The 16,257-nt window shown below is 46.1% G+C and overlaps 1 protein-coding gene across 1 annotated transcript in view; it reads right to left on the bottom strand.

The window, feature by feature from the left end:
- The window catches only part of TRPM8 (transient receptor potential cation channel subfamily M member 8), a 227,990-nt gene that overhangs the window by 163,363 nt on the left and 48,370 nt on the right, over nt 1-16,257 (bottom strand). Inside the window, exons 10-12 of the mRNA XM_063933237.1 lie at nt 12,100-12,202; nt 10,710-10,828; nt 9,317-9,598 (exon numbers count right to left, since the gene is read on the bottom strand). Coding sequence (XP_063789307.1) covers nt 9,317-9,598; nt 10,710-10,828; nt 12,100-12,202 — 504 coding nt within the window. The remainder of the gene's footprint in view (nt 1-9,316; nt 9,599-10,709; nt 10,829-12,099; nt 12,203-16,257) is intronic.

Below are 16,257 nucleotides of genomic sequence, written 5' to 3'. Positions count from 1 at the left end.
TCACCATATAATGTATTTTGTAGATCATGGTCCCTTTGATAGATTCTGAAAGTTTGGTTAATGTAGCATGTTCATGGACAGAGAAATCCCTCTTTGTTTGATACGAAGGGTCAGACAGGAGTAATACTGTGGTGTTTAGTATCCATCGGAAGAGTATTTAATTAGCAATATTCCGGTGTTGGTTTAAAGCGAATTAATCGCTCGTGCGAATAGTTATGGACATAAGAAGTTTATGTCCATTTACTATTATTTGCACTTACTTATCCATGCGGCGGGAAACCTAGTTTCCCACCCACCTGAGCAGTTGGAAATCGTCACAGCCCACCTGTATGAATCAACCTATGACCTTTTGTTATAATGCGAGGAGGAATTCCTGTGTCCAATGAACAATGAGATTGTAGGGACCATTGAATTGTATTGTGTGTGGGGCATAAATAGACAAGCCGATCACATCCAGCTCTCACTCTTCAACGGTTCTCATTGCTGAAAATCGTGAGCTGGATGTCCAGAGGCGCATGCGATCGTTCCCCTTGTGCGTAAGTTTTCTCCGCAATCATATTGTCTTTCTTGTTATTATGGGCCATATCTTTCTCTCTATCTCTTCTCTTTCTCTCGTATTCTCTTAAACGTAATAGTATTGTATTGTATTTCATGTGTAGTTACCTGGTTAGTTAGTCTATGTTATATTGTAGTGTGTGACTTGTATTGTATTATTCTTTTTGCAAGTATAACATTCATATAAGGCGTTAGACCCTAAGCACGGTATCTGTGTATTTCTTATAGTGTTAAGTATTCACAGAGCGTCGGTGACGCTCAAACAGCTTTTAAGTTAATAAGGTTACACTGTGTTGCATCTACACCCTATCTCTACACTAAGGTTTTACAGCATATTACATTGTTTATGGTTTAGATTTAAAGGTTTAACATTGTGAGCGTCTGCGCCGCTCGTGATCTCCTCGTGGTCTCGAGCGTCCGCTACGCTGATAGCGTAGCATTAAGGTAGTCGCTCACCTATAGTGTGTCCGATACCAACAGCGTATTCTCGCGAGCGTTTGTATCGCTCGAGCGGCCCGCTCCCGATACAGCGTCCGCTACGCTATAGCGAACCATTATGTTAGTCGGCAGCCAATAGTGTGCCTGCCTGTGATCTCTTGGCCGTGAGCGAACGTGACGCTTGAGCGTCTCGACCTCGGCTAAGCGATTGCTACGCAACGTGCGTACCCTTACGGTACTCCATACGTCAATAGCGTACAGTGTTCTTAGGCCTCTTAAAGGGTTTTAAATAAGATAAATATTTAGCTTTATCAGATGCATCACAATTTCTCTCTCCCACCAACCTAAATATAGGTTAGCATACATCGGTGCACAAGCCGTGCCCATCGCTGTGCCACGGGTTTGAAGGTAGAATCTGTCATTGAAGGTAAAATAGTTCTGCGTTAGGATAAATTCCAATAGTTCAATTAGCAGGTCGTGAAACTCGTTGTTACCAGCCATTTCTAAAAAGTATCTCACGTCTTTTATACCGGTTTGATGGTTGATACTGGTATAAAGTGATTCTACGTAGAGTGTCACCAACAGGTGGTCGTCATCTAATTGGACATCATGTAGCTTTTGGAGTACATCTGTTGTGTCACGCAGGTACGAGGGAAGGTTTAGCACATGTTGTCGTAAGTGTAAATCAAAAAAAGTACTCGGTCTTTCCAGAATTCGGCCCTGTCCTGATACAATTGGTCGTCCTGGTGGCACAGTAATATTTGTATGGACCTTCGGTAGCAGGTATAGCGTGGGCGTTTTGGGTTTGGTGGTAGTTAAGTACTCAATTTCTTCCTTGGCTAAAGTGCCCTGAGAATATGCATGATCTAAAATTCTATTGAGGGCGATCCTGAAGTGGTCTGTTGGGTTAAATTACTATTACAAACTCAGTAATAGCAAATTAGCCTTTACCAGGATATATTATCACATCAGGCATTCAAAAATGGACTAAATTTACAGTCTAAATTGTTATACCAAATGCCTGTGTGTCATATGTTCGAATTTTCTGTCATTTGAAATTTAATTTCTGATATTTTCACCTTTGGTGCCACTGTCACCTAAAATATCTATAATAATTGGAGAATTGGTACTCCTAGTCTTTTTTCTTATTGATATTTGAGAATCTGTCTACATTACAGATTCATGATACAAGTGGAGAAAGGTTAAATTCCATGACCTTCTCTAAAAGTATCACGTGTGTTTGTCTGTGTACTATAATTTTATTATATTCTAATTAAAAGTTAAGTTTTATTTGATAAGAGTGCCCCAACACAGAGTCTCTCTTTTCTCTTTCGAAATATCTAAACATTAAAATGTGCAATATTAAAGGCAACAGACCTTTGTATCAAAAGTGTTAGGAAAAACACAAGGAAAAGGAAGACAGAGTGGTTTGCAAAAGAAGTAGCAAATATTGTGAAAGCAAAAAAGATGGCTTTTAGGAAATATAAGCAGACACAAAATAATGAAGACAAAGAGATATATCTTGTTAGACAGAAGGAGACTACAGGTAATCAGATGTGCAAAGGCACAAGCTGAGGAGAAAATGGCCCAGTCAGTGGGTAAAGGAGGCAAAACTGTTTTTAGGTATATAAGCGAAAGGAGAAAAACAAAAGGCGGAATAATAAAACTAAAGACAGACACTGGGAGTCTTGTTGAGGGAGACAACTTAATAGCAGATCATCTTAATAATTATTTTTGCTCAGTATTTACTACTGAAAGAGAGGGGAAGGGACCACAGTTAAGTTGCAGGGATATTCAGGAAAATGACACCAGTACATTTACAGAGGAGAAGGTCCTAACAGAACTCTCAAAGCTGAAAGTGGACAAATCTATGGGGCCAGATGGGATACATCCAAGGATACTAAAATAACTTAAAGAGGTGCTGGTAGCACCATTGACAGAATTATTCAACCAGTCATTAGCTACAGGAGTAATTACAGAGGACTGGAAAAGAGCAAACGTAGTTCCACTGCACAAAAGTGGAAGCAAGGAAGAGGCAAACAACTACAGACCAGTGAGTCTTACATCAGTAGTAGGGAAATTGATGGAAACACTCTTAAAAGAAAGAGTTGTAGATTATCTAAAATCCGGCAATTTACAGGATCCCAAACAGCATGGATTCACTGGGGGGAGATCATGTCAAACAAATCTTATTGACTTTTTTGACTGTGTGGCTAAAGTGATGGATAAAGGTGGAGCCATGGATATAGCTTATCTAGACTTTAGCTTTTGACACTGTTCCACATTGCAGACTGTTAAATAAACTTGAAAGTTTGGGATTGGATATTAGGATTATTGAATGGATAAGATCTTGGTTGAAGGATAGAAAACAGAGAGTTGTGGTAAATGGGAGGGAAATGTTACCAGTGGAGTACCCCAAGGATCTGTACTTGGTGTTGGAGCAACACTCTCTCCAGGGTTGGTGGACCAGGGAGGAATCTTTCCTCCCGATAAACATTCTGGAACTGCGGGCAGTGTTCAATGCGTTGACGCTGGCCCTGCCTTTGGTAAAGGACAGGCCTGTTCAAGTACAATCAGACAACGCCACCACGGTTTCATTCCGGGAGTCCTCAACTGGGAAGCGGACTTCCTCAGTCATCAGGACATGCACGCCGGAGAGTGGCGTCTTCATCCCGAAGTCTTTCAACTCCTAGTGGATAAGTGGGGCCTACGAGATGTTGACCTTATGGCATCTCGACACAATCACAAGGTTCCAGTCTTCGGAGCAAGGACAAGGGATCCTCAAGCAGCATTCGTGGACGCACTGGCAATTCCATGGAACTTCTATAAGTGTTCCCTTCAGTGTCAGTGGCAAGACGGAGGAATACTACTTCTAATCGCTCCAGCGTGGTCCAGACGGCATTGGTTCTCAGACCTGTAGGGTCTCTCTTCTATGTCCTCAACGACCAGACCTCTTCGTACAGGGCCCTTGTGTCTACCCGGACCTGGCCAGACTGGCTTTGACGGCGTGGCTCTTGAAGCATCACTCCTGAAGGCAAAAGGATTCTCTGAGGTGGTCATTCAAACTATGTTGAAAGCCCATAAGCCAGCTTCAGCTCGGATTTATTACAGGGTCTGGAATTCTTACTTCACATGGTGTGCTGCTAAGAATTATGATGTATATACTTTCAAAACTTCCAGACTTTTGGCTTTTCTACAACAAGGCCTAGACTTGGGCCTTCGTCTGGCCTCCCTCAAGATTCATATATCTGCCTTGTCAGTGTGGTTTCAGAGAAAAATTGCGTCTCTTCCTGACGTTCACACTTTCACCGAGGGTGTTCTAAGGATTCAGCCTCCCTATGTCCCTCCTGTGGCTCCATGGGATCTGTCTGTCATTTTAAATGCCCTGCAATAGTCTCCATTTGAACCTCTTGAGTCTGTGGACCTTAAATGCCATACACTTAAAGGTCGTGTTTCTGTTGGCTATATCCTCTGCTAGAAGAGTGTCGGACTTAGGTGCTTCGTCCTGTCGTCCACCCTTTCTGATTTTTCCGTGACCGGGCAGTTCTTCGAACTCACACTGGTTATTTACCTAAGGTGGTATCATCTTTTCACCTTAACCAGGAGATTGTGGTTCCGGCCTTCATATCTTCTGGTTTGTCCTCCAAATAAAGATCTTTGGACATGGTACGGGCTCTTCGTATTTAGTGGGAAGGACTGCCTCTTTCAGGAGGTCAGATTCTCTTTTTGTACTTTTTGGTTATCACAAACGTGGCTGGCCTGCGAATAAGCAAACCTTGGCCAGAAGGATTAGAATGGTGATTGCACAAGCTTATGTACAGACTGGGCTCCCAGCTCCTGCTGCTATCAAGGCCCAGTCTACTCAGCCGGTTGGACCTTCTTGGGCGGCCCGCCGTGGCACAACCGCAGAACAATTGTGCTAGGTGGCTACGTGGTCCTCAGTGAACACGTTCATCAGGTTCTATACCTTTGATACTTTCGCCTCCCAGGATGCTTCCTTTGGACGCCGGGTTCTTGTACCCGCTGCAGTTTGTCCCCTCCCATGAGGAACTGCTTTAGGACATCCCTGATGTTATTCCCTGTGGAATACCAGTGTACCCCGCTGCAGAAAAGGAGATTTATGGTAGACTTACCATTGTTAAATCTCTTTCTGCGAGGTACACTGGATTCCACAGGGCGCCCACCCTGACGCACTTAGCTTGTTTGGGTTTGTATGGCATTAGCCGCTAGTCCCTTCTCCTGTCGTGAGAATGTGGTTCCTGGAGCTAGAAAAGGTTCAGAGGAGGGCGACCAAACTAATTAAGGGCATGGAGACGATGGAATACAAAGAAAGGCTTGAAAGACTAGGCATGTTTACATTGGAAAAGCGGAGACTAAGAGGGGATATGATCAACATCTACAAATATATAAGGGGACAATACACAGAGCTTGCGCGGGACCTGTTTTTAGTTAGATCAACACAGAGGACTCGTGGACACTCGCTCAGGTTAGAGGAGAGGAGATTCTGCACAATACGGCGTAAAGGCTTTTTCACGGTAAGGACAATACGTGTTTGGAATTCCCTGCCTGAGGGAGTTGTAATGGCGGAATCTGTCAACACCTTTAAGAATGGGTTAGATAAATTCCTAATGGATAAGGATATCCAGGGGTATGGTGCATAGTCATGCATTATAGTTACTATAAATAGGGATAAAATGCAACGGCTGACATCAGCATCAGTCAGAAATTTTAGTCAAATCATCATGCATAGGAGACCACAAATAGGTTGAACTCGATGGACAATTGTCTTTTTTCAACCTCAGATACTATGTTACTATGTTACTATGTTACCTGCTACTGCATTGGACTGGTTAACAAAACTGAGCTCCAGTGCCTGGAGGCGATGGCTATAGAGGAGGCGGTGCAGTGCATCCTGGGAACAGTCAAAGCTTTAGCCTGTTGGTGCCTCGGATCAAGATCCAACTCTACACCCCCATGTTATTCCCTGTGGAATCCAGTGTACCTCGCAGAAAGAGATTTAACAATGGTAAGTCTACCATAAATCTCCTTTTCCCAGCAGTTACCTTGGAAATCCACGTATCCAACTCAACCCCAAAGAGCCATTCCCCAGAGAAGGGGAGGTATTCTACACTGCACCTGGATTCTGCGTCCGCTATTCACTGACGCAACTACAAGGCCCTGCGTGCCGACACTGCCATGGCAGAAGTCCTAGCATTAATATTCACCATCTCTTGAGCGAATCACACAGGACGCATGTAGTGTCCTGAATGTGCCTTAGGAGTATCACCGTAGTGACCAGAGGCATAGCCCCAGAGAGGCCCTCCTGAATATGAGTGGCCCATGAATGAATAGCATGGGTCATTCAGCAACCCGCTATGACCGGCCTTTGCGATCCACCTGCTGCCATGTAAATAGATTGGAGTGTAGCCTCTATTTTTCTGTCCCCAGGATCCTTTATAGTAAAGGAGCCTGGGGCAGGCAGCACCGCCTTTCTGGACAGTCAAGAGACTGATACATCAACCCCCGGGCGTTCTTCCCAAAATTTCCTACCTTCAGGAGCAAATGGGAAAGTGCGCAAAAACTTTTTTGACACTTGGAATTTTTTGTCTGGATTTTTCCAGGATAATTTGAATAAGTCATCTAACTCTGCAGAATCAGGGAAAAGTGACATTAGGCTTGTTTTGTGTAAAGAAAAATTACTGCTGTGGCGCAGCGTCCTCTAGAGGGAGCTTTAACACGTCCCGTATAGCCAGTATGAGGGGTTCAATACGGGATCAAAGTCCTTCACATTCTCCTGTATTTCCTCATCTGAATCAGGGAGTAGAGCAGGCAAACTACGCTTCTGTGGTGCTGCCCTAGCAGCTAAATCTGCAACAGCCTTGTACATTTGCAGTGAGCTGGGATGACATATCAGACATCATAGTTTTAAGAGACTCTGGACCCTCTTCCCCAGTCCTTTCACTGATTTGTGAAGATTGGCTGCATTGTTCACAAGAAACAGAATCATACTGGAGAGAACCTAGTGTGACATACACTGCACCGCTTGTGTTTACCCATGTTTCACAGTAAGCACAAGAACATACACATACACACAGACAGTAATACTTTTCAAGCCTGCCTTTACTGTATGTGAGAGACACAGAGAGAGAGGGAGAGAGAGAGAGAGATACACACACACAGACACACACACCAGCACACCCCTAGCTGCACAGTCCCAGTGAGGCTGACAGCTAATAATATCACAGTAACACTAGTAATTTCTGTCCTGTAGAGCACCCAGATAGTGTACAATAGCGGCTCTCCCCCTTTGCTACACCCTGTACCAGTTTTCCAGCATGTCTTGTGAGACAGGAAACACTGTGTGTGCTGTCTGTGGCTGCATTAAGCAGAGGAAGGCGCCAAAATGCCTCTGGTCCCGCTCTGAGGTAGCTCCGCCCCCTCCAATGGCGCCTGAGCTACAGTGATTTTTTATACTGGCAAAGTCTCCTGTTTGCTTAAAAACATCACACAAGTGCTAGTTCAAGCTATTTGAAGCCAGACTACACGGGAGGCTCTAGCAGGTCCCCCCCAGGAGGATCCCGTAAGCCGCACCCGTGTTCAGCCGCACCTTGAACCCGGTGACCCCCCTAGCGGGGTCCCCGGTTTGTACTCACCACAGTCGTCACCTTCAGGCATATGTTATGGGTGTGCGGCGTGCTGCGGTTGTGACAGCCAAGGCGCAGTGCCCCTCTGAACAACAACCTTGGACGGTGGTCCTGCAGCGGGGAAGCGGCTCTGCACCTCGTAAGGCCGGTGACCGCCCCCCCTCCATAACTCCCACGGTGCAGGTATGCTGTTGCCCAAATAGCATACTGAAAATAACAAACGTCTAAACTACCTGTGGGAGGGGGCATAAAGGGGAGGAGCCAGCACACCCAGTGAAGAAACTTAAAGTGCACCGGCTCCTTCGGACCCCGTCTATACCCCATCGTACTAAGTCTCCCCTATATCCTTATGGATGCTAGAGAAAATGTGAAAAACGCATGTCGACCTAGTACATGTCGACCTAGCGACCATATCAACCTAATGCATGTCAACAAATAGTGGTCAACCTAAGTGTGGTCGACCTAATGACCGTATCCCACAGGAAAACATGACAAGCTGATCCAATAGAAACAGACTATAGGGGACATTTACTACCAATGATAAGAGCGGAGAGGTGAGCCAGTGGAGAAATTTCCCCATCAACCAATCAGCAGCTCTGTATCATTTTATAGTATGCAAATTATAGATGTTACTTCAGTGCTGATTGGTTGCCATGGGCAACTTCTCCACTGGCTCACTTCTCTGCTCTTATCACTGCTTAGTAAATGTACCCCTAAAGCATCAGAACATGAACACACCGCAATCTGCGGTTGCAGCTCGTAACAGTGGGAGTCATTCCGAGTTGATACACTGGGGAGTGTATTTTCGCTTTGCATGGGGGGGGGGGGGGGGGACCTGTGCAGCAGAGTGCCTGCAAACACATTTTGTACAAAACAAGACCAGCCCTGTAGTTGCTTATCCTGTGCGATGATTGCTGCGATGAGTGACACGGTAATGACGTTAGATACCCGCCCAGCAAACGCCCCGCCATGCCTGCTTTTTTCCAAACACTCCCAGAAAACGGTCAGTTGACATCCATACTTCCTGTCAATCTCCTTGCATTTGGCTGTGCGATTGGAATCGTCGCAAGAACCAGTGCAAAACCACAAAGGACTTCATACCCGTACGACGCGCGTGCACATTGCGGTGCATACGCATGCGCAGATTAACCTTTTTCAACTCGGAATGACCCCCAGTGTTATACTGTATATATTTTTCACCATTATTTGGCACATAGGGGCCCTTACAAACTTTTGCCTTGGGGCCTACAGTATATCTAGTTATTCCCCTGGACCTGCTCATTGTAATGTAGTATAAAATAAACTGAAGAGCATTATTATGTTAAAATGAACTAGGGCACTATAATGGGGCACAAAATTAACAACTGCTGCAGAGAGGTGTCTCTCTAAAAGCATTGGGACAGGGGCCCCTTCAGAATGTTATGGGTCCCACAAAATAATGGCTGAACAGATCACCTGCCTGTATCCAACACGTCAAGGCCTGGACCTGCAAAATCTTTCTCCAGTCTCCTGGAAGACTAAACTCAGCCTCACACCATGATCTCTACTTAACAGCACAACATTTAAATGTTGTTGGAGTGGAACCCAAACTCCAGGGCATTAGCAGTGGCTCTTATATTTGACAGGACAGAAAAATCTACACTAAAACAGAACAAGACATGTGGCAGCCGCACCCTCACCTGTACCTCCGAGTCATCACAGCTATTCCTGTCATCTCTGCGGGTACGCTGGTAGTTCAGGACCATCTTCCATACAAAGGTGAGCAAAGAGTCATTGTAAGAGTTTTTGGCAATCTGCAAGTTACGAAACACTAGGGTACTAAAATGCTGAGAAAAGAGTTCGCTGAGGATTTCACTGGTGAGAAATTTGCGTAGATTCAGGCCATTCTCCAAGAGAAGACGCACAAATTTCGGCCTGTCCTTTACCAGCGCTGCAAACATGGCGTCCTCCAGGTCAGCTGACTGACAAAAAGACAGGAAGGGAGAAAATGACGGAAGAATGACGGTAACAAATTAACAGAGAGGCATGACAGCAATGCACAACTAAGGAAGAAAGTGGGGTATCTGGTCTTTAGGTCGACGACACTAAGGTCGACACTCATTAGGTCGACCACAATTGGTCAACATGTATTAGGTCGACGTGGTCATTAGGTCAACATGGCAAAGGTTTACACATGAAAAGGTCGACATGAGTTTTTTGTTTTGGGTTTTATTTCTATTTTTTTTATACTTTCTGATTCACATGGACTACGATTGGGAATAGTAACCTGTGCCGAGCGCAGCACCAGCAGAGTGAGGCACCTTGCCCGAAACATGGCGAGCATAGCTAACTATGCAAGGGGACACGGTGCACTATTTGGGGTTCCCGGTCACTGTGCAAAGAAACCGACAACCCCCCAAAAAATAAACTCGTGTCGACCTAATGACAGTGTCGACCTATTTCAGATGTCGACCTAGGGGTTATTCAATAATTGTCGTAAGCCGCTGTCTTCTCGGAAAGATAGCAGCTTCCGACAGGATTAGGTTGGATGAGGTTCCGACCCATTCAATAGGGGGTCGTTTTTCCCTACAAGTCGGAAATTCCTGACTTATTGAAAAACTGTCGGAATGTGCCGCCGATCCGCATGTGCAACCCGACAAGTTTTGGCCCCGTTTCCGACAATGTCAATCCGACTTTAAAAAATGTTGGATTGCCATTATCGGGACCGGGACAAACCTATCGGGTTTGGCCCAGCATTGAATACTGACCTGTCGGATCCTTTCCGTTAGAAAGGGTCCCACAGATATTGAATACAGCCCCTAGTCACTGTCAACCAATAGTGGTCAACCTAATGATTGTCGACCTAGTTACTGTCGACCCTATGAGCCACACCCGAAAGTGTGAGGAAATGGGAATTAGACAAAAGACAAATCAGAAAGTGGTACTCAGAAAGAAGAATATGAGGGAATGTTTACTTTAAAATGTAATACACTAACATAACATAGTGTGCACCAGGTGCAGATTGAGACCATATTCAGCCATAGGCAGTATTGTAGCATACACGACTGATGCTAGTGTAATGTTGTAACCTACCTCCCACCGCCGGTCATTGGTGAAGATCTCCTCACTGGCCAGTTCCAGCTGGTTCCACTCCAGTAGCAGTTTCAGCTGAGCGTTCCAGTTGTCCTTGTCCTGCTCATTCGTGCTGAAGGCTACGATAACAGAACAGGAAGAGGTAGGACATTTCTCAGGAAGTGTGAAGTACAAAGAAAACAACTTTATCCATTGTATCATTCTATGCTGACTGATTTATTGCCACTTTGGCAGTACACTTATACATATTTAGAAACCCAATGACCTTTCAATAATGGTATCTACAAAGATGTATCATTGTCTATCACCTAATAAAAATATTTACTAATATTTATTTGGATGATATTTGAGCGGCACCAGTCATTATTGCAAAATCGTTTCATGGTAAATTGCTGAATTGGACCCTAAAGATATACCAAGACAAAGGTTATAACACATTATCTGAGGAAACTGGGACCCTCACTCTTTATTTGTGTACACATTGGGGGAGATTCAAATGTTTGAAAAGTCAGTTGGGAGTCTGTATTTTCCTATCTAATAGACAGGAAAAAACACACACCCAACCGACTTTTCAAACATTTGAATTCCACCCTTTGAGTGTTATATTCATGAAGTAATAGTTACAGCTTTTATCATTTATTTAGCACATCCTATAACATCACAGTTATAAGCAGGGCCGGCAACAGAAATCTTGGTGCCCACCCGGCACACTCGCATTTTATAAAGGGCCCTTTATTCTTCCAACATAGGTGTAGACTGGATGATGCATTTCAAAAATAAGCACCCTATCACCATCTCCTAAAATATGCCTCCGCTCTAGTCTTTTGATAACAGAGTGGGTGCTTCAGGTAAATGCGGGCCCATCGCATCATTGGTTGGCCTTCTCACCTCTACTGTCATCTGCATATGAGAAGGGTTAGTGCTTTGTTCCATTTAAGCTTATTAAAGATAGCATTCCACTCAGATGTGTAACCTATATACAAGCTCTCTTCCTTTATAAATTGGGATACGGGAACTTTAAAACTCCATGGGGCTGCTGAGAACAAGAGTGGCGCACCGCCCTCCTCCTGGTGCAGCTAGCAGGTCAGCTTGGGCAGCCAGGACGCTGCACACTGATCAACGTGAATCACTACAGCGTGGCACATAAAGGGGGACACAGGATCTGGACCCCTGAGATTCCTGAGGGTCCGGGCTCCTTGGAATCCTGGGGTCTGGTACAAGTGTCCCCTTTGTCCCCCTCGTTGCCAGGCCTGATCATAAGATGATTGGTTGCTACGGGAAATGACTCCACTTTATCTCTTTCCAAGCTTGATACATCTTCCCCTATAGGTCATATCCCCCTAATTCATCAGTGTCATGAATTATTAATGCTGCAATTCACATACTGTACCTTTATATAGAGCGAAAGAAATAGCGTTGCTGACGATCTCATCCCCCGCCTGCTCCATCTTTATCACAGTCAGGAGATGCAAGTTCTCCATTATTTCTTTAATCTGCAAAACACGCGTCATCCCAAATCCTGTGTGAATGACTCAGTCATAAAGATGGATGAAACATCGGCCTAGAACCCCACAATTCTAGGTGGCATCATCACCATGCAACTCACATACAGTATGATTTATGTCACAGTGCCGCCGCCGCATAGGGAGATGACGGGCGCCCGCTGAGATTGTGTTACCAGCGGGCGCCCGTCTCCCTGCACAGCGGCAGCCGGAGGCAGGAGCTCAGTACTGAGCTCCGGCTTCCGGCGCTGTCACTGTGCGCTATGGGAGAGACGTCAGTCATGACGTCTCTCTCATAGTGCTGAGTGACTGAGGAGCGGACGCCAGGAGGAGGAGGACTGCAGCGGTGCGGGAACGGGGCTCGGTAAGTATGTATTTTTCTTCCTTAATGCATCTACTGGGGGCTAACTATGGGGGACATTACTACTGGGGGGCATCAACAAGGGGCATTACTACTGGGGGGTCAAACTACTGGGGGCATTATAACTGGGGCATCTACTGGGGGCATCACTACTGAGGGGTCATCTATTGGGGGCAGCTACTGGGGACATATTTACTGGGGGCCATCTACTGGGGGCATTACTACAGGGGGGTCATCTATTGGCGCAAACTCGTAGGGGGGCATTATTACTGGGGGGTCATCTATTGGGGGCAGCTACTGGGGCATTATTACTGGGGGGCATCTACTGGGGGCATTACTACTGGGGGGTCATCTATTGGGGGCAGCTACTGGGGGACATTTTTCCTGGGGGGCATCTACTGGGGGCATTATTACTGGGGGGCATCTACTGGGGGCATTACTACTGGCGGGTCGTCTATTGGGGGCAAACTCCTAAGGGGCATTACTACTGGGGGCAAACTACTGGAGGACATTATTACTAGGGGGCATCTACTGGGGGCAAACTGCTGGGGGACATTATTACTGGGGGGGCATCTACTGGGGGCAAACTACTGGAGGACTATTACTGGGGGCCAACTACAAAGGTGCTAACTACTGGCGGTGTAACTACAGGGGCATTACTACTGGCGGCTTAACTACAGGGGCATTACTACTTGGGGGCTAAACTAAAGGGGGGGGGGGTAAACTACTGGGGTCATGACTGCAGGGGAATTACCACTGGGGGCATAATGACTGGGGGCATTACTACAGGCAACATTACTACTGGGGGCAATACGGGCATTGCATAAGGGGCGCCACTACTATGGGGTCTATATAAGGGGCACTACCAGTACAGTGGACATTGCATAATGAGCGCTACAACTGTGGGCATTGTATAAGAAGCGCCACCTCACATGCACCGAAGCCGCACGCAAATGTACTTGCCCCTTCCATGGTGCCCCCCCTATCATTTTCTTCTGGATCCGCCCCTGTACTGAATTGCTCCTTATTCACATTACACCACACCATATTGCTCTTTATTCTCATTACACCACACCATATTGCTCCTTATTCACATTACACCACACCATATTGCTCTTTATTCACATTAGTGCCCTTTATATACGTTACGCCACAGTAGTGCACCTTATACACATAATACCACACATTAGTAATGCATTTATACACATACCACACAGTAATGCCCCTTACACATACGACACACATCATTAATTTCCTTATAAACATAATGCACCTTACACATTATTCCAAACCTTATACACATAATTTCCCTTACACATATGCCGCACATTGTTAATGTCCTTATACACATAATGACACACATAATGTCCATTACACATATGCCGCACATTATTAGTGCCCTTATGTACATAATGACACACATAATGCCCCTTACACATATGTTACACATTATTAATGCCCTTATACACATAATGACACATATAGTTCCTGGCGTGAGTCAACTGGCAGCTCTGCTAACGTGGGGTGCCTATTTTTTTTATGAAAATGCATTTTATTTGCATTGCTATGTGGCTAGGATGCACAAGCAGCTTCTGCTGATTAAAATGATATGCAGCATGCCTATATACTGTGTGCGACTGTGGCTGTATCTGCATACAAAATGCTACACACAGAATATAGGCATGCCGCATATCATTTTAATCAACAGAAGCTGCTGGTGCCCCTAGGTATACCAGATGCCCTAGGCAATTGCCTAGTTTGCCTATGCCTAGGGACGGCTCTGGGCCTGATGTCACCCCAGAATTGCTGCCTTATGGGGATGCAAACAGTAGTCAGTGTGTCCGGAGCGCCCGTGATTGAATTAAGCCCTATGAGGAATGGCTGAGAAAGATCTCCCAGTAGATGACATCACAATAAATGTAATGTAAGGAACTGATGAGACATCCTGGGACAAATCCAGTGTATAAAGCACCAAGATCGCCCGGCAGGGAAAAAAAGGACCACATAATAATGGGGCTAAATCAGACCTGATCGCTGCTGTTTTCGCACAGCGGGCGATCAAGTCTGAACTGCACATGCGCAGACGCCACAGTGTGCCAGCGCATGCCAGAGATGGGATCGGCCGCCGTTTTGGGGGGTACGGTCTGGGCAATGCAGGTGTGCCCGGACCGGGCGTGCCGCGAGGGCTGCGTGACGTCACACGCAGCAGCTGCGACCCGGAGAGCGTCGGGTAGCTCCCTGGCAGCGCGCAGGAGCAGCATTGGTAGGGAGCAAAAGCATTACTGCCGTGCGATGCTTTTGTACCTGTGCAGGGGGGAAGGGCAGAGCCAGAAATGCGGGGTGGACTAGACCTTTGTTGGGCGTCCCCCCGCATGTCTGTGAAAGTGATCGTAGACGTGATAAATTTAGCACATCTTAGGTCATGTCTGAATTACCCTCAATCAGTGGCGGTTCTTGCCACAGGCAAGCGGTACTTTTGCCCGGGGCGCCGCCTTCCGGAGGGCGCCGCACCAGGGTAAGATCCGCCACTGTGCCCCCAGCAGTGCCCTGCTGTGCCCCCCCCGCTTTGAAGGGAACCAGATGCGTAGTGTCTAGTTTCCCTTCATTCAGAGGACCTTAGTTGTGCGGTGCGCGATGACGTCATCGCGCACCGCACAGCAAAGGTCCTCTCCATGAAGGAAAACTAGACGCTACGGTCTAGTTTCCCTTCATGTAGAGGACCTTTGCTGTGCGATGCACGATGACGTCATCGCGCACCGCACAGCATAGTGGCACAGACACTAGGGGTCATGATTGACCTCTAGTGTCTATGCTGTTCTATGGGAGAGACGTAATAACGTCTCTCCCATAGATCGAAGAGAGGAGAGGAGAAGAGCGGCGCCGCCGGCGGAGGGGTCTGCAGCGGTCTGGATCAGGAACGGGGATGGCAAGTATACTTTTTTTTTATTTAATTTTTTCTTTCAGCGTCGTGACCACGCCTCCATTTGAAGCCACGCCCCTATATTTTGCCTGGGGCGCCACAAGGCTAAGAACCGGCCCTGCCCTCAATGTGGTTCTGGATGTGTTAAAAGTTTGGATTAACTGTAGATGTTACAAAGTTATATGTATAGCCAAATATTATATGATTTCCCAAAGAGTGCATACAGTATGTGAGTGTAGACTAGGTCCAAGCTGGGATCATATTGGATGGCAGCACTGTTGGTGTAATGGTTAGCATTGCTGTCTCACAGCACGGAAGTTACTGTTTGAGTTAAATTTCTGACTAAGGCACAATCTGTGTTGAATTTGTATGTGTTTGCGATGGGTAACTGGTCCACATCTCCACTCCTTTCACTGTTTAATACATTTCCAGCATTTGTGTTAGTAACAGTTTGATAGGTTAAAGGGAGGGGGACCTTCGGCCCTCCAGCTGTTGAGGTACAGCGTTTGAATAGGTCCCTTAGGAGATGTGAATTTTTCAACAGTAGGGAAACAGATTCCTCTTCATCCATGTCGGGGATACCGACACAAGTTCGAAAAATAGCTCCACGCTCACAGTTCGATCCTCCCAGCCTAAACCCATCTATACGAACTTTCACCAGAATGCTGGAGCATGATGTCAACAACCGGACGATACAACCGAATATGACTAAATCCGAATTGGACACACTTAAGGAACTGTCCCAAAGGACAGACATCGTAATCC

This window comes from Pseudophryne corroboree, chromosome 7, assembly GCF_028390025.1.
Source record: "Pseudophryne corroboree isolate aPseCor3 chromosome 7, aPseCor3.hap2, whole genome shotgun sequence".
Taxonomy (NCBI): Eukaryota; Metazoa; Chordata; class Amphibia; order Anura; family Myobatrachidae; genus Pseudophryne; species Pseudophryne corroboree.
This window is presented reverse-complemented; position numbering and strand designations above follow the sequence as displayed.